Source organism: Balaenoptera borealis (genome assembly GCF_965194805.1).
Source record: "Balaenoptera borealis genome assembly, chromosome: 4".
NCBI classification, from domain to species: domain Eukaryota; kingdom Metazoa; phylum Chordata; class Mammalia; order Artiodactyla; family Balaenopteridae; genus Balaenoptera; species Balaenoptera borealis.
In genome coordinates this window covers 141,305,162-141,330,766 of record NC_138861.1, presented here as the reverse complement: position 1 = coordinate 141,330,766, position 25,605 = coordinate 141,305,162, and the positions used below count along the sequence as shown (strand labels likewise).

Sequence of the window (25,605 nt, the reverse complement as noted above, 5' to 3'; positions counted from 1 at the left end):
AAATAGCGTACCACAGTCATTCACTATCAATAGGCAATAATCTGTTTAGAATCAAAGATATGATCAAGTTTAGTCATACGTGTTGAGTTTTGAATAATGCAAACAAGTTACCCTAATTGCCTCATAAGTTCTTTCAGTGAACATGCAACAAAGTAATCAGAGTAATGTGAATTTGCATATTTGAAGACCGTATTTGCCCTTCAGAAAAAAATGTATGTTAGCATGTTGGATTGTACATTTTTACCTAATTTCTTCTGATGGGATTTTGAATTTTATGTAAGTGTTTGCACCTGTATATTTTATGAGCTAAATGCAGACTGGTAGTTTATAAAGCTAAAGTTGATGCAGTTGTTTATTATTATTATTGCCAAATTTACGTCTTTGTTTATAAATCTGATTGTATATGACATTAGCTCAACAATTCAAATGATTTTTACTCTTTTACATATGTTGTGAAAAAAACAAAAGCAAAATATTTGAAATATTTATTTATTTATTTATTTATTTATTTTTTATTTTTTTTTTTTTTCGAGGGCTTTCTCTAGTTGCGGCAAGTGGGGGCCACTCTTCATCACGGTGCGGGGACCGCTCTTCATCGCGGTGCGCGGGCCTTTCACTATCTCGGCCCCTCCCGTTGCGGGGCACAGGCTCCAGACGCGCAGGCTCAGTAGTTGTGGCTCACGGGCCCAGCTGCTCCGTGGCATGTGGGATCTTCCCAGACCAGGGCTCGAACCCGTGTCCCCTGCATTAGCAGGCAGATTCTCAACCACTGCGCCACCAGGGAAGCCCCGAAATATTTATTTTTATTATTTGTTATTCACATTTCAATTGAAAGCATCAGTGTACAGAAGAAAAAAGCATCATAGGATATAAGTATAACACTTTTTTTGCCTCTGGGTTTTTTATCCACTCACTTCCTTCCTTAATACAGTATTTAATTTTCTCAAGCCACTCTTCTCTCTCTTTCTCTTTCTAATAGCTCTGAATTTTCTGAATTTGGGACACGTACAGTTGATGACATCTAATAATTGTTTTTGCTGGGCAACCATTATGAAATACTTGAAATTGCCTGCACATATATGAAATTAGTCATAATATTTTCATACTTTTTTCACTTCAGGTAACTTACATGCAATTTTTATGACATAATTTTAGATTTAATTGCTCTTTAAATGTCTTATGGACGATGACTGGGCATTCAAACAAATAATTAATTAGGTACACATAAAGTTATGGGAAAAAGTAGCACAATATAATTTGATATATTAGTGAAGAAAATACATGCCCATGGATAATGAGTACAATTCCATTATTTACTTGCAAAAGAACAGCGTGGTTTATAGGACTTAAAAAGGAATATACCAAGAAGTAGTTGAAAGCATTGTCTGTTTTGTTACTGACATATCTCTAAAGGGATTGGACAGAACATACCAGGCAATAAAATCGAAGGCAAAAAGATTGACAAATTCCCTGAAAACTTTTGTAAGAAATTTTTAAAGCAACATTAGGCTGGTGTGAGATATCGTGAGAGTGTATCGTTAGGCACTGTGTCATTGCTTAACTGGCAGTAGTATCATTGTGTGTGTGTGTGATCTTATATGCAAGAGAGATGCATTTTTCAGTTGAAGTTGTCTTAGAGTTGATCAAGTGTGGTAGTCATTATGCATTGCATTTCTAAGAGCCTCCATTTATTGCTTCCATCTTGTGAATATTTGTGGTATATACATTTGTAAATCCAACATTGTTTCAATATTTTCTCTTTATGTCTACTTAACTTTGTCCCTCACATCATGAATTACTTCAAGTGAAATACCATGTCTAGTCATACTTTGTAAAGAAAATAATTTTAACCATGTACGTAGGCATAAAAGAATTAGGTTATATATAATAGAAATTTAATATCTAATGTTTTGACTTTGTTAGCCTAACATTTGTTAAGTAGAGCCCCCTCATTCCCCCCACCCCACCCCAGGTGTCAGATGGTGAGCCACGTTTAACACAAGAACACAAGGCAATGGAGATAGAGAAGCTTGTTACTCACATCTCCTGGAGGAAGTACACTGGCGAAGTCAGGGCAAGACTCAGGCAGAGAGAGTGACAGGGGCACATGCCTTTATTAGGGTCCGAGGGTGGAATGCTTTGAGGTTCCCAGGCTGAGGTTGGATTGGTTAATTCAAACAAAAAGGACTGGTGTTTAGTAAGCTTGGTGGGGGGGGGGCAGGCATTAATCTGAGGGGTGCACAAAGAGAAGGTCCTGGGCCTTGGGGAGAGAATGCTTATCACAAGGGCAGTGGAGAGATAGTTTAAGGGACCCCCACAAGCAGTTTGGCTACACAAAATGGATGACAAGGCCACAATATTATGGAGTAGTTTAGCTGCATTCTCAACATCTCTCTTCTATTTTATTTGCAGAAATGTAAGCTTGAAAAAGAGCTATATATTGAAATATTTTTTTACCTATGTCTAAATCGTAGCAGTCAGTTCAATTTAATAACCAATGAACATGGCCTAGTTTTTAAATAGATATAAAAAGTTTTCATTTTTGTATCTTTTTATCATTTGAAAATAATTTTTATCAGTATTAAATTGAGCAAGCCATCAGCAATGACTAGGGGAAAGGAATAACAACAGTAAAAGGAGAGGACACTCAGGCAAGTTTTAGAAAAACATAATAAATGATAGATCCAATAATGTATAGAGAAAACTGTGCTTTTTTGAGTTTATGAAATACTTATCATATTTAATTAAAGTGTAAAAATAGTTGTCACTGTTTATAGACCCCTGTCTCAGATGTTTAACAAATATAGGAATTGAATAATAAATGCATTTTCTGTTGGGTAACTGAAATAATGGCTTGATTTAGGCTGAGAATGCTTGGGTCTTAGCTTTTTTCAGTCATATTTCATTTTACCTTTCCTACTACCCTGAGATCTCAACTCTACTGTTGAAAAAATAAGTAAAACACTGCTGACCACACAAATCTATTGTCAAGATCAAAATAGGGCACATATGCAAAGGGGTTTTGTGAACTATACCAAATGACAAGAGAGAAGTGGACCTGTGACAACAATGAAGATAGTAATACAGTTGCTGTTGCTGCCACCAGGCTGAATCGTGTATTGCCAGCATTACTCATTAGTACATTCATTCATTTAATACATATATGTTGATCTCTTGGTATTGTGCTAAGTACTGGTTACATTATGTTGAACAAAGGAGACACAATCTTTGCTTTCATGGTGCTGAACCTTTAAGATGATGGCAATGGCTAAATGGGAGGAGGGAGATGGTATCAGAAGGCATAAAACAGATCAACCTTAGAACTCCAGGTGAAGTATGGCAGGAAGGGGAAACGTATGTGGAATGCTCTGAAATGGGACTGAATGAGGGCAGTGTGGCTGGAGGATAAGGAGGAAGAATAAGCAGGCAAGGTTCAGATATACTTAAGGGCTAGCCTAAGCAGTTAGGATTTTTATCCATTGGACAGTAGAAAGCTACTGAAGGATTTTAAGCAGAAGATTCATATTATGTAATTTGCATTTAAAAAAATAATTCACATGACTTACTGATTTTAATAGGATGTTTTGTCACTACCAGTCTGAACTGGATTTTTCCAATACAGAATAAAAAAGTTTTGGTGTCAGTAAAGGGCAATTGAAAAGAACAGCCGTGCCAATGAAGTAAGGATTTAAATGGAAAACAAAACAAACAAAACAAAAACAAAAATGACAACCAAAGCTTATTTTAAAAATGTGTCCAATTCTATAAATGGAACATATCTATATGCCTTGCCCTAATTTTAAATGACAGTGAGTATATCTAGTGGACAAGATTAGGAAAAGCAATTAGAACTCCTTTCTTCCTTATTTTAATATATGTATATTTATTTATTCTTATTTATCACAAATAAGTTTAAATTTTATTGCCTTCTCTTTTTAAATGACTAAGTTCAACTGTCATGTTATAATATCCTAAAGATGTCTCAGACTGTGTTTTATGGGGTGATTTATAAAAGGCCCAGGGCTATCTCAGGCTTTTGAAAATATTCTGAAATGTTTATTAATGGCCTCATAAACTATGCTCATCCTGTTTTGCTGATGAATACTTGGCAGTTGGAAAAAAGGCACTCAGTTCATTACCACATGAGATCACAAGATATTCTGTAAGGATATACCTTACTAATTTCTGATATATATAAAACTATGAGTTTTTAAATTATCAGCAAAGATTAAGGTACAAAGAGTGCACTAAAAATCACTTCAGTCTGGGACTGAGAAGCCATTATTTTCATATCCACAGGTTAAGATAATTGTTAAAGGCAATCAGTGGCTATTTTCAAATACATTTTCAGCATTTGTTTATTTAGAAAGTGAAAATCAAATTTCTATAACCATCCTCTTCTTTCAATAAACTGAAAAGCTGTTTCTTTAAATTTTGCTCAAAATAAGTCTATAGGTATGTATAAATAGAAATAATACTTTGATACTTTATTTTTGTCCTATTGTTGGTTTCCTGGATAGCTACATCACAGATAGGCAATTAATTAAGCAAAATAAATAATTTAGTTCATTTTCAATATTTTCAGCGGGTAGGCAATGTACTGTGGATGCAACATTAAGCAAAATTATAGTGGGTTCCTCCCATATCACTGTCAGGTCTGTACCAACCGGAGCAGCAGCTTTGGAGAAGAGTTTTGAAAAGCTTTTCAATTAACTATAAAGTACTACCCAAATTATAGATATAATTCGAATCTCAGGAGACTCAGAAACACCATAAAAATAGTGATATGTTAATTAGAGTTCTTATAAGTGGTTTCTATTTTCAGTGACTAACTTCTACTTTGCGGATTTTGGACATACATAGTAAAATAGGGGAAAATGTAGGAGAAACAGTAAATAACCAATATTGCTTTATCTTGGATAGCTAATATCTATCCAATTATCTTAATACATATTCTAAATTTAGCATTATCATAATTAAAATATATTCTAAATTTTCTGAGCAAACACTTCCAAGAATCCTACCACGTATTTGCAAATTATTAGTCTATCTATTAGTATACTGGAATTGTTTTTTAAATATACAGCATGTAATACCTCAAACTATTAGCTTGAAAATTAAACTTATTCATAATGCTTATAAGCACAGGCTTTTAGTACTTAACAAAAAGTTAAGAAAGCTGTAAAGTTTCCAAATTGGAAAAACATAAATGGTTCAAGAGTCCTTTTGTCCATTTAGACATCTAAAATTCATGAAGCAGACACAACTAGCTCAGATTTTTAAAAAAATCTAATCTCTTCAATTACATCTAGTTTTGCTCATTAAAGTAATCTAGAAATCATTTTACTTGTCTACCTAAAGATCAAGGGACATAATTATGAAAGGAACCTTCACTTTATTTCTATTGGAAAAGAATGTCTTAAATTAGATGAAATAGATATCTTTTTCAAGTAAAGTATAATAAGAAAAATAGTATGTTATGCGTGACAAAAACCCCCAAAATTTAAAATTTAAAGACTAAAAGATAAATAAAACTGGATAATTGAGCCAAAAATAAAGGACCAGAGACTATTTCATGGCTGTTTCCCCAGTGAAGAAAATTAGTGCTCCGAAGATGTAACTGAGTACAATAATTTCTTGTCAGGCTATCAGAAATATGTTTTCAAAGCATTTTATTTTGTGTCTACACTGAGGCTCTTTCATTCATATTTGACCCTTTCCTCTTATTTATTCTTCCCTTTTTCTCCCTTTGTGCAATGCACTTTAGAGAATGTGTGTGTTAACTCAAATTGATTGACTTGGTGAAACTGTACTGGGCCATATTTTATGGATTTTGTTTGTTTTTTAATATTATTGAAGTATAGTTGATTTACAATGTGTTAATTTCTGCTATATAGCAAAATGATTCAGTTATAAATATATATACATTTTTCATATTCTTTTCCATTTTGGTTTATCACAGGATATTGAATATAATTTCCTGTGTTATACAGGAGGACCTTGTTGTTTATCCATTGATATAATAGTTTGCATCTGCTAACCCCAAATTCCCACTCATACCCTCCCCCAGCCCACCTACCCCTTGGCAACCACAAGTCTGTTCTCTATGTCTGTGAGTCTGTTTCTGTTTCATAGATAAGTTCATTTGTGTCATATTTTAGACTCCACATATAAGTGATATCATACGGTATTTGTCTTTCTCTTTCTGACTTACTTCACTTAGTATGATAATCTCTAGATCCATCCATGTTGCTGGAAATGGCATTATTTCATTCTTTTTATGGCTGAGTAATATTCCATTGTATATATACCAGGTCTTTTTTATGCAGTCATCTGTCAGTGGGCATTTAGGTTGTTTCCATGTCTTGGCTATTGTAAATAGTTGGGTCATATTTTATGGAAGGTAGTGGAATGACTGATCTAGGAAAGATATACAGAAATCCCTGCAGGGGAAGGAGACTGGTGCAAGGAAAACACTGAAAGCAATATTGATGGAGAACAGAAGGAGGGAGTAACAAGATGAAGTGGGGACTATCGGCTAGGGCCAGAACATGCAGGGCCTGGACACTACTCTATGAGCAATGAACAATGCCTTTTAAGTATAGCATTTAGGGTGACAGGATCAAAATTGTGATTTATAAGGTCTCGTTCTTGGGGAAACATATCTTTTGGAGACTATGAAGCTATCCTTGGAAAAGGAGGCAATAGTAGAAATTAGAAGCATAGAGGGCTATTTCTGAAGACTCGTAGAGAGATATCAATGATTTGAATGGGGAGATAGAGAGAAGTTGGTATATTTTAGGCATATTGGACGTTATAACACCAGGATTTTTCAATGGGACAGAGCTTGTTGCAAAGGAGGCTATGATTCTAAGCTTTCTGACAGTGGCCGTCCGTGGATAGTAATAACTATGAGGACTCTAAAATTTGTGTTTCCAAGTCAAAGCACTGTTCATAACTTCCAACTCCTGTATGTAACGGGTTACTCAACATCTGTAGTTAGCTGTCTCACAGTTATCTTGAATTCATTTAATATATACTGAACTCGTGGCCTTTAACCCATTATTATCCCCCACCTTTTTTGGTGAGGATTAAATGATATTTATTTATTTTGTACTTAACATAGAGTGAATATGCCTTCCCCTTGATTTACTATGACCAAGTACAGTTGTCTCTCTGTATCCCTGGGGATTTGTTCCAGGAGCCCGCTCAGATACCAAAATTCAAGGATGCTCAAGTCTCTTATATAGAATGTCGTAGTATTTGCATATAACCCACACACATCATCCTGTATACTTTTTTAAAATTTAAAGTATAGTTTATGTACAATAGTATACGTTACAGATGTACAATACAGTGATCCACAATTTTTAAAGATTATATTTATTGCTCTTACAAAATATTGGCTACATTCCCTTCATTGTACAATATATCCTTGTAGCTAATTTTATACACAGTAGTTTGCACCTTTTAATCCCCTACCTCTATCTTGTCCCTCTCAGCTTCCCTCTCCCCGCAGACTCACAGATATAGAGAACAAACCACTAGTTTGTTCTCTATATCTGTGAGTCTGCTTTTTTGTTATATTCACTAGTTTGTTTTATTTCTTAGATTCCACATATAAATGATAGCATACCTAAATATAAGAACAGAAACCATAAAACTCCTAGAGGAAAACATAGGCAGAACACTCTTCGACATAAATTATAACAATATTATTTCCTTCTTAGTGATCCCTGTTTTAGTACAATATTCCCTCTCCAAACTGCACCTGTCTTGACTGCCTTCACTTATATGAGAATGGGGAGAAGATCAAATTCTTTTTTTTTCTTTTTGCTATTAAAATCCTCAAGGAGGCCGGAGCCGAGCCGAGCCTCTGCAGCGCCGCCGCGGCCCCGCCGCCCGCCGCGGGCGCCCACCAAGCACTTTGCAGACTCGCTTCCACCCAGCGGCCCAGTCCGCGCGGCGGGGCCCGGGCTCAGGGCGGCCGCGTCCGGGGACAGGCCATGCAGTGAAGGCCCCCGACCCCGTCCACCTTTGCCTGGAGCCGCGGGCAGCAGCCCAGCACGTCCAGCCGGCCCCGGGGCAGGAGCGGCGCTGGGGGCGGGGGAGGGTGGCCCAGCCCGGGGACCGGGAGCCGGGCTCCGAGCTGAAGGCGGGGGAAGCGGCGCCGAAGTTTTCCTGGGACTCACCGGGCGCTGCGGCAGCACTGTTGCTGTTGCTGCCGCCGCCGCCGCTGCTTCGTTGCACATTCAAGTGGAAAATTTTCAGGAGTCAGCAGAAACATTGTGTCCAAGAAAGACTGAGTCGCAGTAACCACCAAACCCTGGAGGAGACTCTCCCTGGAAAACTTCCCTTCGGTTTATTTACTTGAAAAGGCTCCAGGCTTCGGCTTGGAAAATCCAACCGCCAAAATTGAGCCGAGCAGCTGGAGCGGCAGTGAGAGCCCTGCCAAAAACATGGAAAGGATGAGTGACTCTGCAGGTAAGCCCATTGACAATGATGCAGAAGGGGTCTGGAGCCCCGACATCGAGCAGAGCTTTCAGGAAGCCTTGGCTATCTATCCACCATGTGGGAGGAGGAAAATCATCTTATCAGATGAAGGCAAGATGTATGATAGGAATGAATTGATAGCCAGATACATCAGACTCAGGACCGGGAAGACGAGGACCAGAAAACAGGTGTCTAGTCATATACACGTCTTAGCAAGAAAGAAAGTTTGAGAAATTCAAGCCGCCGTTAAGGTGTCTAGTCACATTCAGGTTCTTGCCAGAAGGAAATCTTGTGATTTTCATTCTAAGCTAAAGGATCAGACTGCAAAGGATAAGGCCCTGCAGCACGTGGCCGCCATGTCGTCAGCCCAGATCGAATCAGCCACTGCCATTCACAGCCAGCTGGGGCTGCCAGGGTTTCCACGCCCCACCTTCCCAGGGGCGCCGGGGTTCTGGCCGGGAATGATACAGACAGGACAGCCTGGATCCTCACAAGACGTCAAGCCCTTCGTGCAGCAGGCCTACCCCATCCAGCCAGCGGTCACAGCCCCCATTCCAGGGTTTGAGCCTGCGTCAGCCCCAGCTCCCTCGGTCCCGGCCTGGCAGGGCCGCTCCATTGGCACAACCAAACTCCGCCTGGTGGAGTTCTCAGCTTTCCTCGAACGGCGGCGAGACCCAGACTGGTACAACAAACACCTCTTCGTGCACATTGGGCATGCCAACCATTATTACAGTGACCCATTGCTCGAATCAGTGGACATTCGTCAGATTTATGACAAATTTCCTGAAAAGAAAGCTGGCTTAAAGGAATTGTTTGGAAAGGGCCCTCAAAATGCCTTCTTCCTCATAAAATTCTGGGCTGATTTAAACTGCAGTATTCAAGATGATGTCGGGGCTTTTTATGGCGTGACCAGTCAGTATGAGAGTTCTGAGAATATGACAGTCACCTGTTCCACCAAAGTTTGCTCCTTTGGGAAGCAAGCAGTAGAAAAAGTAGAGACGGAATATGCAAGGTTTGAGAATGGCCGATTGGTATACTGAATAAACCGGTCCCCGACGTGTGAATATATGATCAATTTCATTCACAAGCTCAAACACTTACCAGAGAAATATATGATGAACAGTGTTTTGGAAAACTTCACAGTTTTATTGGTGGTAACAAACAGGGATACACAAGAAACTCTCCTGTGCATGGCCTGTGTATTTGAAGTTTCAAATAGTGAACATGGAGCACAGCATCATATTTACAGGCTTGTAAAGGACTAACCATGGTTATTTATAAATATAGATATCTGTATATACACACACACATATGTGCGCGCACACACACACACTCTCTCCATGATCGAACGACTGACTGTAAGCCTCACCACGCAAGGGTGCTGCCCTGGCCCTGAGGTCACCCCAACTTTTCTAAATCCTGTTTGAGTGAAGTCATTTTTTCATGTGTTCATACTCATTGTAGCTGTGAAGTTCTGGTACCGTTGTAAAAAGAGAAATCGAGTTGTTTCTGTGTGTTATTCAGATCCACAGCCCACAGTTCCTCAGAAAGTTGAACCTTGAGAACCCAAGTCTCTGTTTGCAGAGACCTGTTTCTCGTTGTGGTAGAAAAAAAAATTAAGACAGAGCATTTACCATTGGACATTTACAGCCTTTATACAAATGTATTTAGTGTTTTTTTTTTAACATAAAATTCTTGTTTTAAGATACAAGTAAAATTAATCTTTAGATATAGATGTAAATTAGTGCACAAAACTAAGAATCTTTAGACTTTGTAACAAATTAGGGTGGAAGTTATGAAAGAACATAATTCACTAAATTATTTTTTAAATGAAACTTTTCCTTCTTTTTGAAACCAACTTTAAAATATAGCCTTAAAAAATGCTTGGTAGAAATATCCTAATGAGACAAATTTGTACTTTTTTCTTCAAGGTTAAAACTAATCTCCTAATCCATTAAACTCTTGAAACAGCTGTTACAGAGGAAGAAAACTTCACCCCTTATCCTTAACATATATAGTATATTTAAAAAATATAAAATTGTATTGTAAAAAAATAAATAAATAAAATCCTCAAGGACACTTAGCATCAGGTACATTTCTTGGATGGGGCAACAGGGAGTGGGAGCCCACCTAGGACATGCGCATGATTCATAGGAGTGAACATAAGATGCTGAAATTTAGTATCCTTTTGTGGACACTATCAAATTTCAATTTTTTTTTTTCTGTAAAGTTGCTAAGGGATCACTGAAAGATGCTCATTGTATGATATTTTTTCATGTGTGATTATATTGAGTCTTTTCAATTAGTTAATAATTTTGGTCCTTTCAACTGGTTAATAATTTTACTAAAAAAGAATTTCAAGTAGATCCTTTTTGCCCTACAAAAATATCCCAAAACAACAAATTACTCACAGTGTAGGTCTGGGTTTGATTTGTCCCATCATCTTTGTACAAAGATTGATTTTAATACGTAAACAGTGGGAAACCACAAATGAGACTTTACTGACTCAATTTGATAAATGCCATAACCTACTTTCCACTGTGTCTGCACTAATGATAACTGTGGTGGATGGTGTTTGGTAAATATAGAATTAATACCCAGTGAGTTCAGTATATAAAGTTAAGTATCAATGTACAGTTAACAAGAATTAGATGTTAGAAAATAGGAAGGTTTTTATTGTTAAAAGATATTTACTAGCACACAATTTCCCTAATGGGCTTATGGAGATAATGGGACAAGTGAAGTTTCAAAGCCCCTGCTGAACTTACAATTTCCTGTAAAATAGGCATTAATGCATAAAGATAAAAGGTATCTTTATTTTGAAGAACCAGTTGAAAGTCCTTTTGTCTTTTGGGATTTTAAATAAGTTGTTTTGAATTTGAGAGACTTTAAAAGAGGGCATAGACTTGAATATGCTTTCTTCAGGAAGTATGTGCTCTAAAATGTTGAGAAACATTAATGTAGACAGCAAAACTATACAGAAACAGAAACAGGACAGTTTTTCAGAAGACAGGGTTTGGGGGTGAATGTGAGTTTAAGGCTGTTTCCACTAATCACTTTAGTCACACAATCATTCAAGTCAGACAACCAGTTTGACTGGCTTTTTGACCTTATTAGCATGATGCTTGACCAAATTGATTCAAGAGTTCAGTTGAAATGGCAGGATCACAAACAGCCTTAGGCTCTGCAAATCTATCTATAATTTCAAGTCAGTTGGACAGCATTCACTGTGTGCAGAGGGTGCATATATTGCAATAATTATTTTAAACCTTTTCTCCTCTCCTAAACCTGCTAGACCTGCTCCTCCCCATTTCCTCTCAAGAGATCACCTTGCTTCCTACTTCAGAGAGAAAATATACAAAAATTGTATAAATGCATGCCACTTGCACAAATTGTAACTGACAGTTATGGTCTCTTTTGATGAGTACCCCTGACTTTCAGAGACCTCAATATGCTTATACCCTGATAAATTTATTTTTTATTGTTACTATTGTTATTGCTTTCATTTGAAACATGAAATGTGGATTTTACTCAGCAGAACATTCTTTTGAGGAAAAATATTCCAATATTTCCAAGATCATTCCACTAGAATAAAATTTTTCTTCTCTGAATCCAGTTCTCTTCTGGACTATATGTCTTTATAATAGTTAAATATTTATCGAGTATTTTTTAAGTCTCCGACATGGTGATTGCATGACTATAGAATGATATTACTAATTCTGTTTATTCTAATTTTTTGAACTAAAATAGAAAGGTAGGAAAAGACAAAAAATTTAAAAAGAAAAATCATTTTGTAATTTCCTTATGCTAGATTTCTTAGTAGATAATTTAGCACCTATGTGAGGAATAAGGTTAAAAATGTAATAGGCACTCTCATGGATAAAACTTCTAAAATGCTAAATCCTAACCTTAAGATTCTTGTTTCAGTACAGAATAGGCTACAATTCCCAGTTGCTTTATGGAATAAATTGGTAGCTAATTCCACATTTGTGTGATTTCAGCATAATTTGGATTCATTCAGGGAAATACTTTTTCTCTATTCTTGATAGAAAGTAATATGCAATGAAACCTATTTGAATATAACATATTAGATAGTGTAATAGGATGGTTACAATCTATAATCTGAAAAATAAAATTGTAGCTGCAGTCATAGTGTCTTTGTTCTGGGAAAAGCCCGCTAGTTCTTGAATAAAGGGAACAATGGTGTTCATCAGATTATCCTAACAACACAAAATGCAATGGCCTGTTCTATGAAATTCTCTCTATAGAATTCACTCAGCCAATCAAAGACATATTTGTTTTGCATTTGAAAATGTTCATACTTTAATAGGAATGTCTCATGAATGGCATGAAAAGTAAATACTCATAAAAATATTTACTGTCTGCATATTTGAATAAATCATACTATTCAATTAATGGAGGAAAAATAGGTCTGTCAACTTTGATTTAATCTCCTCTCTGTGTTTTTCAGAAGAAGAAAAGTCAATAAAAACAGTAGAATTACTCACTAAATACTGAATTAAATAAAAAACTTCAACCATAAACCAAAGCAAAATTTAAAAATATAAACAATATAGTAAATTTGAACTAAATAACAGCCAGTTTTATTCTATGCTTCACATCTTAAAAAAAGTTAGTGAGGTTTATTTACTAATATGGGAAAGGAAAAAAAATTCCTTTTGCCTCTGTCCCTCAAACCCAGACAGTTCTCTTTATTCTTGGCCACTGACAAAAGTATGGTGGTGTTACCAGTAGCTTTCTGCCAGGAATACACTAACAGGCCCAGAACTAATACTTGGGGCCATGATATTTAGCTCTACCTCTGCTCATAACTCTCTGGGAATTAATTTACTTTTCTCTCCCACTTTCTCATTTGCAAATGAAGAATAAAATGTCCAACTATCTGATTTGAAGGTACTATAAAATATATATGAAAATATTTTTTTATAAAATGAAAACCATCAAAATCACGTAAGATAATCATAACAATTTGCTCTTTAAACTGAAATACAAAACACATGCTCTTGAAACATACCTTGAAATTGGGTAGAACATGACTATTTCCAACTGTTTTATGTTACTGTTCAATATTGTTTCAGAACTATTCACCCAACAAATGCACAAGTAATGCCACTACACGTAGAACTGAAACATTTTCCCCTTGTGCATTAATTAACATTAGTTTCCTCCATACAAAGGGCATTCCAAGTCAATATTCCCTAATATTATCATCTAAGGACCATACTCATTTCTTTCATGATATATGCACTTTCTTATAACTTTAGTAAAAGGAAATAAAGATTTCTGTCAAAGGAAGGCATTAGTTTATAATTAAATGTAAAATCCTAGGAGTCAGGGACACCCAAGTTAGAATAATGTCTCTACCTCTTACTAATTTTAAACAATGAAGCAGTTAACTTCTGCAAGGCTCAGTTAAGCTATAAAATGTTGATAATAATACCTACGATGCAAGGTTGTGAAGATTAAGTACAAAAATGTATATAAAATTTTGACGCAAGGACTAACAAGTGTTAAGCATATAAAACTGGCATCTATTAGTAATATGACCTGGTTTCATATTTCACATCTACTATCCAGCTGAGTAAACTTAGGTAATTTATCTAATCATTCATGTATAAAATGAAAAATTGATTGGGTAAGTGCATGATAGCCATTTCTAGCTTCATGAATCCAAGAACCCCCGTCTAACTCGGGATACCATTTTATAGTACCACCTTCTTCAATTAGAGGAGGGGTTCTGTCTCCATTTAATATATGAAGGAGACTCCCTGGCAGGGTTAATCACTTCCCTCAATTCATCTAGAACAGGGGTCTGAAAACTTTTTCTGTAAAGAGACATAATATTTTAGGCTTTGTGAGTCATAAGGTCTCTGTTTCAGCTACTCAGCTGTGCTGTTGTAATGCAAAACGAGCAACAGACATTATGTACACCAGTGTTTAACAATACTTTATGTATGGACACTAATTTAAATTTTGTGTAATTTTAATGTGACACTAAGTATTTTTTTAAAATTTTTCTTCAACCACTTAAAAATATAAAAAACCTTGTTAGATCATTGGCCATACAAAACAAGTGGCAGGCTGGCTTTGGTCCATGCATTAAATGGTTAGTTGGGACTAAACCCCAGGTTTTAAAAGACAAAGTTCTCTGCCAATAAGAACATTCCAAATTAATTGACTTTATTAAAAAATTTCTTTATCACAGAATATTTATATTTGGGGTCCATATTTCTTGAATTATATTATCACTGCCTAGATAGCAGATAAAAGACTAAAAAGTAGTTGCAAAAATTATATTCTTCACTAAAGTTATAAAACAAACCAATAATTCTTTCTTTTGAGGGGCAGCACTATTTTCAGAATGGCAAAGAAAAATAAGTGAAAAAGTTTTATTGCCTTTCCATGTACATATATTTGGCTTAGTTTGATGCTGATTGTGGGGTCATATGCCAGAACTGCAGCAGGACCAAAATATTTGTAGACCTTGGGAAACCAGCACAAACCACTGTTTGTGTAAGATTCACGAAAAGAAAAACAAACTTCCTGATGACAGTGGTTAGCAAATTGTTTTCAGAAATGAAGGAAAAGGGAGTAATGTAATTTTTTCAAATGGAAAGGCAAAATTCAGTCCTAATTAGTGACTGGGCTATAAGACACATGGTAATCTTTTGTGCCAGTGGCTTACTTACCTTGACATGTCTAATTTATTAAGGAAAGCTTTAGAAGGTATTTACAAATTAATGGATCACTTTCTTTTGTCACTGTTTTGAGGTGGTTTTATGTTTGTTGCCATTTTTTTCTTATGTTTGTAGGGAGTTAAAAAGAAGAACCCACACTAGGAGGGACATCCTTTATTCTGCATTGAAACAGTACTGATATAATCCACAAAGCAAGACAGTAACCAGAAAGACTTCAAATTTAGCTCTTTCCTTTGTATTCTTTTTACACTTAGACCAATTATATGTTCTCATACCTGTGATGGAATATCGAATCAAATTCAAGACATTGTATAGTAATGTTAGAAATATCTTCACACAAGTTTTGTCACACTGAAACCTATAGTTTGCTCCAGTCACTGGCTAAACTTCACCTTGATTGTACTAGACTATGTGCCATTTTTAATTATTCCTCAGGGAAATATCCTTAGTTTGACAGTTGTTGTCAGGGAACATTGGCATAACTTTCTGACATGTTAGTTGTTGGCTGCTTCTACCCGACATGGAAATTTGACATACAAAATAATTAAAATTAAGGCAAAATAATTGCTTAAAGGACTTCTTTAACCTAAAAGTGAATGATTTTTCCCTGATTCCTTTTGTGTATTCCATGCTTTTGTCCTTTGTATTTAACATTACTGGTATTAATTACACTGTTCGTAAATGAACCATTTCAGAAAATTGGCCACTTTCTTATTGCATTTGGACGATACTTATGTAATTGTACACAATGATTCTTGGAACACAGACCCTGATTTTCATCTGATTCTTGCTCTTGAGAGACAATAAAAGAGGAAAAGGGAACAAGCCCTAGTCCTCAATCCTAAAATCCTTACCCACTTTTTATTTGACAAAACTTAGAGCCTGTCTTGGAAGTGAAATGCTATATGGAGTAATGAAATGGTGAAGTGATGCCGAAGTGGCAGAGGACCTTGCAGGAGCTTCTGAAAGGCTAATGTGTTCCCACAGGGATTAAGAGGCCAGCACCTGGACCCAAGAAACCTAGATTCAAATCCTGGCACTACCAATCCATGCAATTTTATAAATGTTATTTAAGATCTCTAATTACTCACCTAAGAAACAACTGATCACCTAATCCATAGAAATTTTATGAGAATTATATATGTGATCATATAAAATAGTATTTTGAAAGTTATAAAACAAAAAAAACCCTCCTCTTGCTGCTGCTTGGGATTTAACCAATAGAGACAATTTAAAACTAGAAAATTAAGTAAATGGCATTCAAAATATTAAATGGCCAAGTGTATATCTTATGAAATCATAAATGCAACAACTGTTCCTTACATATAAAGCCTAAGCCTCCAGTTCTCTCCCCAAACTGGTTTTGATCCCGGCCAGTGGTCTACACATCTGACCTTGTGGATGCTAGACTAAAGATCCTCTACAGTCTGGGCAGAGAGAGAAAGATTAGCAGCGGGTGGAAGGGTAGAGACAGGCAGGAGATGATAGATACTTGAAGACTGATAAAAAAGAAAAAGCCAGTAATGAGAGCCAACTGTGTCTGTGTGGAGGAAAGAGCAAAGCAACAGGAAACTGACACCCTCCAGAAGATATGGCTCAATATCAGTCCCTGTGTTAGCTGAAATGTGCTTCCAACCTCGGGAAATAGAATGTCCTAGAGGAAAGATATACTGAGTTCCTTTTTTCTATGGTTTGAGGTAGGTAAACAGTGGAAGAAAAAAAAGTATTCCTCAACTACAGGGAACAAATTTAATTAATTAATGAATTTTCATCCATTCCTTTTGGAGAGATTTGCCTTCTTGGTTCTGTAAATCTTTATGGAAAACTACTATCCTAGAATTTCTTTTCCTTTGTGATTCTATACTACCTGGCATTGCTAGAATAGAAAATAAATTATAAGAGAAGAAGGGGATCCAATATACATAAATATTTAAGTACTTTCCTGGAGGGAAACAAATAGAATTCTCCACCAGATCACTGGAATCAAAGTTATTGGTGGGCAGGTTGGCTCTGAGCATAAAAGTGCAACAAGAATCCTGATGCCAAGTTACCTGAAGGCAGTGGGAGTCTAGGCTGCTGAACTAATCTCAAGACAAGGAGTATAGTTTCTTTGGAGGATAGCTACCATCTTCCTTGCATGAGGTTGATGCCAGAAGACCTAGTGCATAGCTTGATTTCTAAGAATAAAGACTGAGAATAGGTAAATAGAGAATGGAGGCCAACACAAAGAAACTTAATTGTGTTTGCCCTACAAAGAGTTAAGACCTCTTTGCTGTGGAGATTGATGGCAGTTTGTGCTAGATCTCAGACCAGAATGACATTAATACAAAGAGGATCAGCAATGGATGTTGTTTGTGGAGGGCTAGAGTTCAACAGGGACACCACGTGACACCAAGGAGCAAAGGCAATAGAGGAGAGATCAGTGATTTTTATTCTTTAGGCAAATTGGTTCCAGTTTAAGTGTGGAAGTCATTCGGATCACCATTATGGATTCCATAACCCTCCAGAGTTTTGGAAAATCTGAAAAGCATACCAAGAATTAGATACTTGGATTCATCCCAATTTGACATGTGAAAGATTTATTATGTTTTATTTGAAAAATAAGAGATCTGTGGAACTTGTGCTCTGATTTTATGCAGTAGGCCATTCTTTACATAGCTTGACATATGTTAAGGACTTAAGATTTACTAATCCGTAAGTGTTATGTATAAAAAGAATCATTTTGGGGGGAAAGATTTTTAGTTGTGGATCTCATGGAGAAAACAATAACTAGAGTATGAAAGTGGGATCCAAGGATTACTTAAAACAACAACAGTTAAAAACCTCATATTCTCAGGTTGGGACTAGGGTAATGTGAGGGAGACAGTTGCCTCAGGGTGGAAAATTCAAGGGGGCACAAAGTAAGTACGTAATCAATGTAAATAATAGATAATGCAGTATTTAAAAAAATAAAAGTAATTCAAAACCCATGATAAAAAAATAGCAAAAATTTGCATAAAGACAGAATTTGACCCTGCACTTGCATAACTGTGCCTCACGCATCTCATCTAATCCCAGTGCTTGTTCCAATAAAACTTTATTTACAAAAAGAGATGACCAGCCCACGAGCCACAGATTGCTGGTGATTTTTTTAAAGATATTGTATGAAAATATTACATATTTTGATTACTGAGTTTTCCTGTCCTCTTAAATATTGTGTCCCAAGGCAAAAACCTCTTTGAACTTAACTTCATTCCTGCTTGGAAAATATCAGATTTTTAAAATAAATATGAATAATTAAAGAAACATAAAACAAGAGAGAGCCAAAGAAACCAAAGACATAAAATCATAAACTAGAAGAATGAAAAAAAAAAGAGATAAAATGTGATAAGAATTCAAAGGCAAACTAAGTGAAAAAAAAAAAATGAAGATCATGCAAAATAAAATTTCCCAAGGAAGGCTATGACTATTTTAAAGGGAAAAAGTAGATCAATTATATCCTCAGTCAAAATAAATATAATTGGACATTCTCTCTGCATCTGTGTCAGAGCAGGCACCTCTGAGTTCAGAAGCTTTTCCAGCATGGAGTCATCAGTATCAGAAATACTTGGGGGCTGGGGAGTGAGGGGTAAAAAAGGAAGTCACCTCCTTCTTCATCTTTTCCTGAGGTTCTTCATTCAAAGTGGATATTTCTTCTTCAAAAATAGTAGCTTGACAATTGAAGAGATGAGTCTCCCATTCCTACCTCTCTCAAATGTTCAAAAATTAAAATTCAAAATTGTGTAAAACTCAGCTAATGCTGACACTTTCCCCTAGCCCTGCTAAAAAGAAAATAAAAACAGATTGAGATGATTGACGTGGAATTGTTTAAGACTTTACTCCTAAGTCTTGTCTTTGGTATTACCTTGAAACAGCTAATACCAAGCACTTTATAACAAGATCACCATCATTTAAATCCCTGCTTGAAGACTTCTAGTATGTGATCTTGAAGAGGTTATTTATTTATTTATTATTATTATTTTTTATTAGTGGCCATCTATTGTTTTTTTTTTAATTTTATATTGGACTATAGTTGATTTACAATGTTGTATTAGTTTCAGTTGTAGAGCAAAGTGATTCAGTTATACATATACATGTATCTGTTCTTTTTCAAATTCTTTTCCCATTTCAGTTGTTACATAATACTGAGCAGAGTTCCCTGTGCTATACAGTAGGTCCTTGTTGGTTATCCATTTTAAATATAGTAGTGTGTATATGTTAATCTTTAAACTCCCTTTTTTCCAATTTACTCATCTCTAAAATGGGGATAATAATAGTACTTATATAAAGTTATAATTAATATTAAATGAATTAAAGCATGTAGAGCTTTTGCCTGTCGCATAAGTAATTTCATAAATCACATTATGCTATAATAAATCATTATGTTATTATCAACAAGACTCTTAAAATAGGAAATAAAATAATCATAATTGCAAAAATATATATACTTTTTGTAGTATAAGAATGTTTTTGCAAATCACCAAGCAGTGGGCTAGGAATGGCTAAGTAGTAAAACCTTGAACAACTGTATCCAGAGATGCTTAATAAAGATATATTTCTTTCTGATAGGAAGTCCATTTTGTAGCTTGTAAACAATTTGGATTTATTCTTTTTGCCCAAAGGAATGAAGCATAAAACACAAAGCCATTAAAGCAGTGTTGGCAGAAGACAGAACACAGAAGTATTAGAATTGATAGAGAAAAAGAGAAAAAAAAGTGTATTGATGGCAGGCATTATACATGGCAGTTTTCTTTTCCTTCAACCCAGAGTAAGAAAATATTCTACATTGTAACTAAACACAGACACACAAAAATCAACAGGTTTCCTTAAATAACACCTTTATTGCTTGTTTGCTCTGCTCTTCTCCTCTATACTTCTCTTCTTCTATTCATCTTCTTTGCTACTCTAAAAGAAATTGTTTCTCTAAACTGAACTAAAAACAAATGCATGAAGACATTCTATGCAGTTGCAATAGTACCAACAGCACTATTTAAAGAAAGCAAACATGGCAGAAGATGTTATAATGGCATTTATGAAAGAAGAAAGAAAGGAAGGAAGGAAAGGAAGGAAGGAAGGGAGAAAAGAAAGAGAAAGAAAGAAAAGAAAGAAAGAAAGAAGGAAAGAAGGAAGGAAGGAAAGAAAGAAAAGAAAAAAAGAAAAAAAAGAAAGAAAAAGAAAGAGGTAAAAAGGAAGGAAGGAAGGGAAGGAGGGAAGGAGGGATGGAGGAAGGAAGGAAGGAAGGAAAGGGGAAGGGGGGAGAGGAGAGGAGGAAAGAAATCACCAGAATTTGAGCAATGTAAGAAGAAAAATACAAATTGGAGTAAAGCAGTGGTATTTCCTAGATTCTAACATGATGTGATGTATGATGTCTTTGCCAATTCCATAGGTAGGTGAAATTTAAAACTAATATCCAAATAGATATCTACATGAGTTATATTGTGTTTTATGTAATTATATTTAACTTCTACCTGGAGATTTTCATTACATATTAAATATTGAATAATTCATGTCATAAAGCCATGTGTGAAAGACGAATGTCATTATCAATGACACCTTGACAAATCATTAAACACAAATTACAAGGGGGTGTCAGAAGACTATATCAGGCAAGACTCTGATGCCGAGTTGAAAGACAAGTAGGATTCTTTTATACTGCTGGTTCTCAAACTTTGACAAGCACCAAAATCACCTGCAGGGTTTGTTAAAACAGATCACTAGGCTCTATCTACCCCTAGAGTTTCTGGTTTAGTAGGTCTGGAACGGGGTTTACTTGCTTTGCATTTCTAACAAGTTCTCCATTATTCTGATGCTGCTCGTTCCAGGACCAAACTTTGAGAACCACTGTCTTAAACAATGATTTATTCACAACAAGCAACCTGTGAAATTTCAATGTGCATGCTCACGTTCGCTTTTTACATTGTTGCTATGAGTTAGGTACTATTTTTACTTATAAATGAGAACAGAGAGACACAGTGCTATGACTTAAACAAAACAATACAGCTAATAAATGAAAAATCTTAACTGAAACCCTGATTTCCTGAAACCAAATTGTATAATCTTTCTACTATTTTAAATTGCATAGAAGGGGGAGTGGTTATCAGCTTAGAGCACTGAAGAGGGAAGAGAGAAAATCTCATATGGTGAATTATCTAGGAAATCAAAAAGAAACTAATTATAGGCTTGATAAACAGCATGAAGAACACAATTGAAATTGAATGGAATTGAATTTGTAATTATCAGTTTTGCACTGTTTTTCAACTTCTTTGAGCAATAAATTAAATGTCACCATGGGCTGCTGCTCCTTCCAACAGATCTATGCCCTTTTGGATTAGAATCAGAATCTCAAATTACTAGCAGAACCTTTATACGTATCCATTGTATCTATCACTGATGGATACATAAAAATTAACTATATATGGTCTTTTGGTATTTAAATCAGAAAATAATACTATTGTAGTATAAAGACATTATTTTAAATACTGCCGTTTTGAAAAACATCATGACAGAGATTTAAAAAGAAATGTGGCATTTTACATGCCTTAAGTTTTAACATCTATTTCTCAATATGTATCAAAATTAATAAAAATTAAATTTTGTTGGCATGCACAGTTATAAAATGATAAAAATAATTCTGGTTTTGGCTTTTAGTCAAATTAATTCAGATTCTTCATCAGCTGGCAGCGCAATTTAGAAAGGCTGGATTATACATAGTTCTGATTATGTTACTACAAAGGTTGCACTCTTAATCAATTTAAATGAAGAAGTTACGGCCAGAGATATTTTCTAAATTGTTCTGCCATTTAGTGAGTAGACATAGCCAATCTCCTGTGAAAATCTGCAAAACCAAAACAGTGGGCATCTGTTCTTCTGGAATAGACTGAAATGCCACTATCACAGCATTAGGAACACACAATTCAGTATTAGGCAAATGGATTTTGGACACTCTCCAAGGGATTTTATTACTATAAACACCAGACGTTCCATTCATTGCACTGTTTCACCCATCAGGACTTTGAGAACAGTATCATATTCAAACTTTCTTGTTCCTTTAAGTGAATAATTTTATAGCAGCTACAGAAATATTTTTCATTTCCTTTATAGGGGGTAAAGGGGAAGGGAGTTGCCTCTGCTGGTTATAGCTATAAACATCTATCACTAGGGACAGATTGTCAGTGTTTCTGACTACATCTCAAAAGAGAATATGGGACCTAGGTTTTTAAAGTTAACAACCATTTGCTTTCATATTCCTTTTTTTGATGGCTTGAGTTGGAAGTCAAATATTTTTAAAAAGCTAAAGCCAGATGTTTTACAATGCTTTTTAATCACCCTGAAGTGATTAATTCATGAAATCTTATTATTTCTTGTGTGATGAACTGAATAGGAACAATTAGATGTCTTTGTGTATATGATTATAACCATTAAATATTTTATGAGATATTAATTCTTCTTCCCCAGATTACAAGATATATTTTATAAAAGAAAGTGGAAATACCATTATTTAGAGAAAGTTAATTTCCTTGTGTATTTTATAATTTGAGTACATATAAAAATGATCTTTAAAATTCTCAATCAGAGATGATATTTAATCTCTTTTAGAAATTAAAAAGTGTGTCTGGTTAGATATAAACATCTGGGATCCAAAGACACGCAATGAACTTGAAGTCATTCTCTAATGTTCTTATTTCCTACAAAGCTGTTTTGGCATTTGGAGAATAATCTGAGCAGAAAAGAAAAGCATAGGAATTCAATCAAGTCAATGATTAGTATTCATCCAAGTCATTACAGAAGTAGTTCTAGACCTTCTGAATGTGGATTCCTATATATATATATATGTATGAGACACCTATTCTGAAATAACTCAGGTATCTAGTTTGTTGTAGAGGAATCATGCTTACTGCAGAAAATCTTAAGTAGGACTCTTCTGACTTGTATCAAGGAAAAAAGGAATACATTAAGGAGCCTTCTCTAAATATTCACAGAACACACTAGCTTGATAAAATCCTTATAAGACATGTTGTTTAGCAACCTTTTAAAAGTTGTTTGATCTAACATCTCCCAAACTCATTTCCTAAAAATTACATTTTAAGCAAAATCTCCTGATGCCCTGATTATTAACAAACACTTTAGGAAATACTACCTTAAAATATAATTTCTGTAAGTATTTCAGGGCCTTCTTGTGTATTTGGGAATAGCACTGCTATATTTTTAGTGGGATTATTTACGTTTTTCTAAATGTATAGCTAGTTGCTTGGTTAAAAATACAAGTCAAATGGTAATACAAATAAAATCCAAAGGAAACAGATGAAATAATACATACAATATCTTTAACTTGATATATTGAATATGAATAATATTGAATACTGATTGAATGATATAATTTAATTTACCTAATATATCCAAAATATCAGTTAAATGTGAAATCTATATAAAGTGATATTAATGAAATACTTACAATTGTTTTTCTCACACGAGGTCTTAGAAATCTGGTGTGTATCTTTACACCCACAGAATATCAATATGGAATAGTCACATAGTCACAAGGTTTTGATAGCCACTTTTGGCTAGTGACTACCAAATTGGGCAGCCTAGCGCTGCTTCTTGAAACTATTTTATTTACACACTTTTAAATTTTAATTTCACAACTTCTCACACAGTCACACTTATTTGTTTCAATAAGTAGAAAGGTGGTGACTTCAAAAGTCTGTCTAGAATTTGATATACACATTTTAAAATTTTAATTAAATTTATTGTGATATAATTGTATCTACCAAAATGCACCATGCAAAGAGTACAGTTCTATGAAATCTGACCAACATTTACAGGCATGTAACCAAAACCACAATGAATATAAAAATTTTCCATCACCCTAAAATTTTTGTTTGTATATCCTTTCAGTCACCTCCCTCCCAGAGGTTTGTGGAGGTTCACCATATGCATGTGCAGATTAATATTCAGCCAAGAAAAAAAGAGGACCACTAAATGAATTTTTTCCAAGCTCCCTTCTTTCTGATAATCTACCTTGCAAATTTCATCAGCCTCAGTCTCCCAAACTCCAACTGTGTCTCTTCAATTCAACAAAACTCTCAGGTTCTGCTTTGCTTCTCTTTTCTTGCACTGTAATCCAGAACTTGCCTCCCGTTCAGATAGAAAGGCAGAGCAATTGTAGGGCTCACCTCATTCCCTCATGAACCATAATCCTATAATTTACATCACTGCAATTAGTGAAAACATGGTTTCATAGATATGTCCAGATTTCTAGTTGTTTGCATGGTGAGACAAGCTACATACTAGTAATTGCTTTATAGGATTTGCAATAAGCACTGATTAGGAGAATATATAAAGTAAAGAATATTTATTTCTAGATATTTTTGCTCTGTTTCAGAAATAGGATTAATGTGGGATGGAATTGAGACAACAAGCATGAACATGAGAGAAAGGATTTTTCTGAAAGGCGAGGGAGTTGTGCAGTTAGTACATATCTAAGAGGTGGTCAGTTAAGTATTTTAAAATAACATGATAGGAATTAAGAAACAAGTGGCTTATGCACAGGCATTTAACCACTTTTTTTCCCAACATCCCACTAAAAATATGGTACAAGAATATAAAAAGCACAAGAGTTTATAGGAGAGAAGGTAAAAGCAAAGATTTCAACGATTTTTTGAATTACACGAAGCAGTAGAATCAATTTAATGAGTAAGGAAGTATTTAGCATAAATACATTTTGAGAAGAATAGCTGCAAACAACCAAGTTCATTTACCCTGTTGAATCTCTCAGAAGCTTGGTACTTGGAGGGACCATTTCAAAGATGACAAAATCATTGAGGTAAATTTTATGTTAATTTGTCAGTTTTTGTTATAGAAAAGATATTCAAATGTATTTGGGAAACTTCTTTCAAAATTAATACTTTATTCTAAAAGTTATTTGCAAAATTCTCATTTGTGTGAAGCACTTGATTTTATATATTGCTAAAGCTGGTCCACATATTTTCATTTCCCCCCAACTTGAGCATATATAAACTCAGAGATAACTCACGTAATTATTGCGGTTTTGAGAGATTTGTGGGTGAGTACTAAAATGTTTTCTTGTTATTTTCTTTAATAGTGCCAAATTAATATTTACTTATTTTCTTTTTATACCATGTGCAAATTCATCTCTTAGAGGAAAACAAGGTATTGTAGTATATGAATAACGGAATTATATTTACAGTCAACTAGAAATATGAATATCACTTTATGATTGTTTTAGCTTCATCTTAATAGATGGTACGATTACCTCTAGGTAAATAATTTATCTTTGACTGAACATCTATCAAATGACATAGAACCGGATAGCATTGTAAATTTGGAAAAGAAGAAGCAGGTGAATATAATAAAA

The 25,605-nt window shown here is 35.1% G+C and overlaps 1 protein-coding gene across 1 annotated transcript; it reads left to right on the top strand.

The window, feature by feature from the left end:
- The first annotated feature begins 512 nt into the window (after nt 1-512).
- LOC309627669 (transcriptional enhancer factor TEF-1) lies at nt 513-14,292 on the top strand. The gene is made up of 2 exons (XM_082389838.1): nt 513-8,681; nt 8,745-14,292. Exons 1-2 carry the CDS (start codon nt 8,460-8,462, stop codon nt 9,531-9,533), a joined length of 1,011 nt encoding a protein of 336 aa, XP_082245964.1. The 5' UTR covers nt 513-8,459; the 3' UTR covers nt 9,534-14,292.
- The last annotated feature ends 11,313 nt before the right edge of the window (nt 14,293-25,605 follow it).

Excerpts from the sequence above, each read along its gene's own strand:
- LOC309627669 (XM_082389838.1), top strand. The coding sequence starts at position 8,460 with ATGGAAAGGATGAGTGACTCTGCAGGTAAGCCCATTGACAATGATGCA. Across the intron at positions 8,682-8,744 it reads AGACGAGGACCAGAAAACAG|GTGTCTAGTCACATTCAGGT; the intron begins GTGTCTAGTCAT and ends GCCGCCGTTAAG.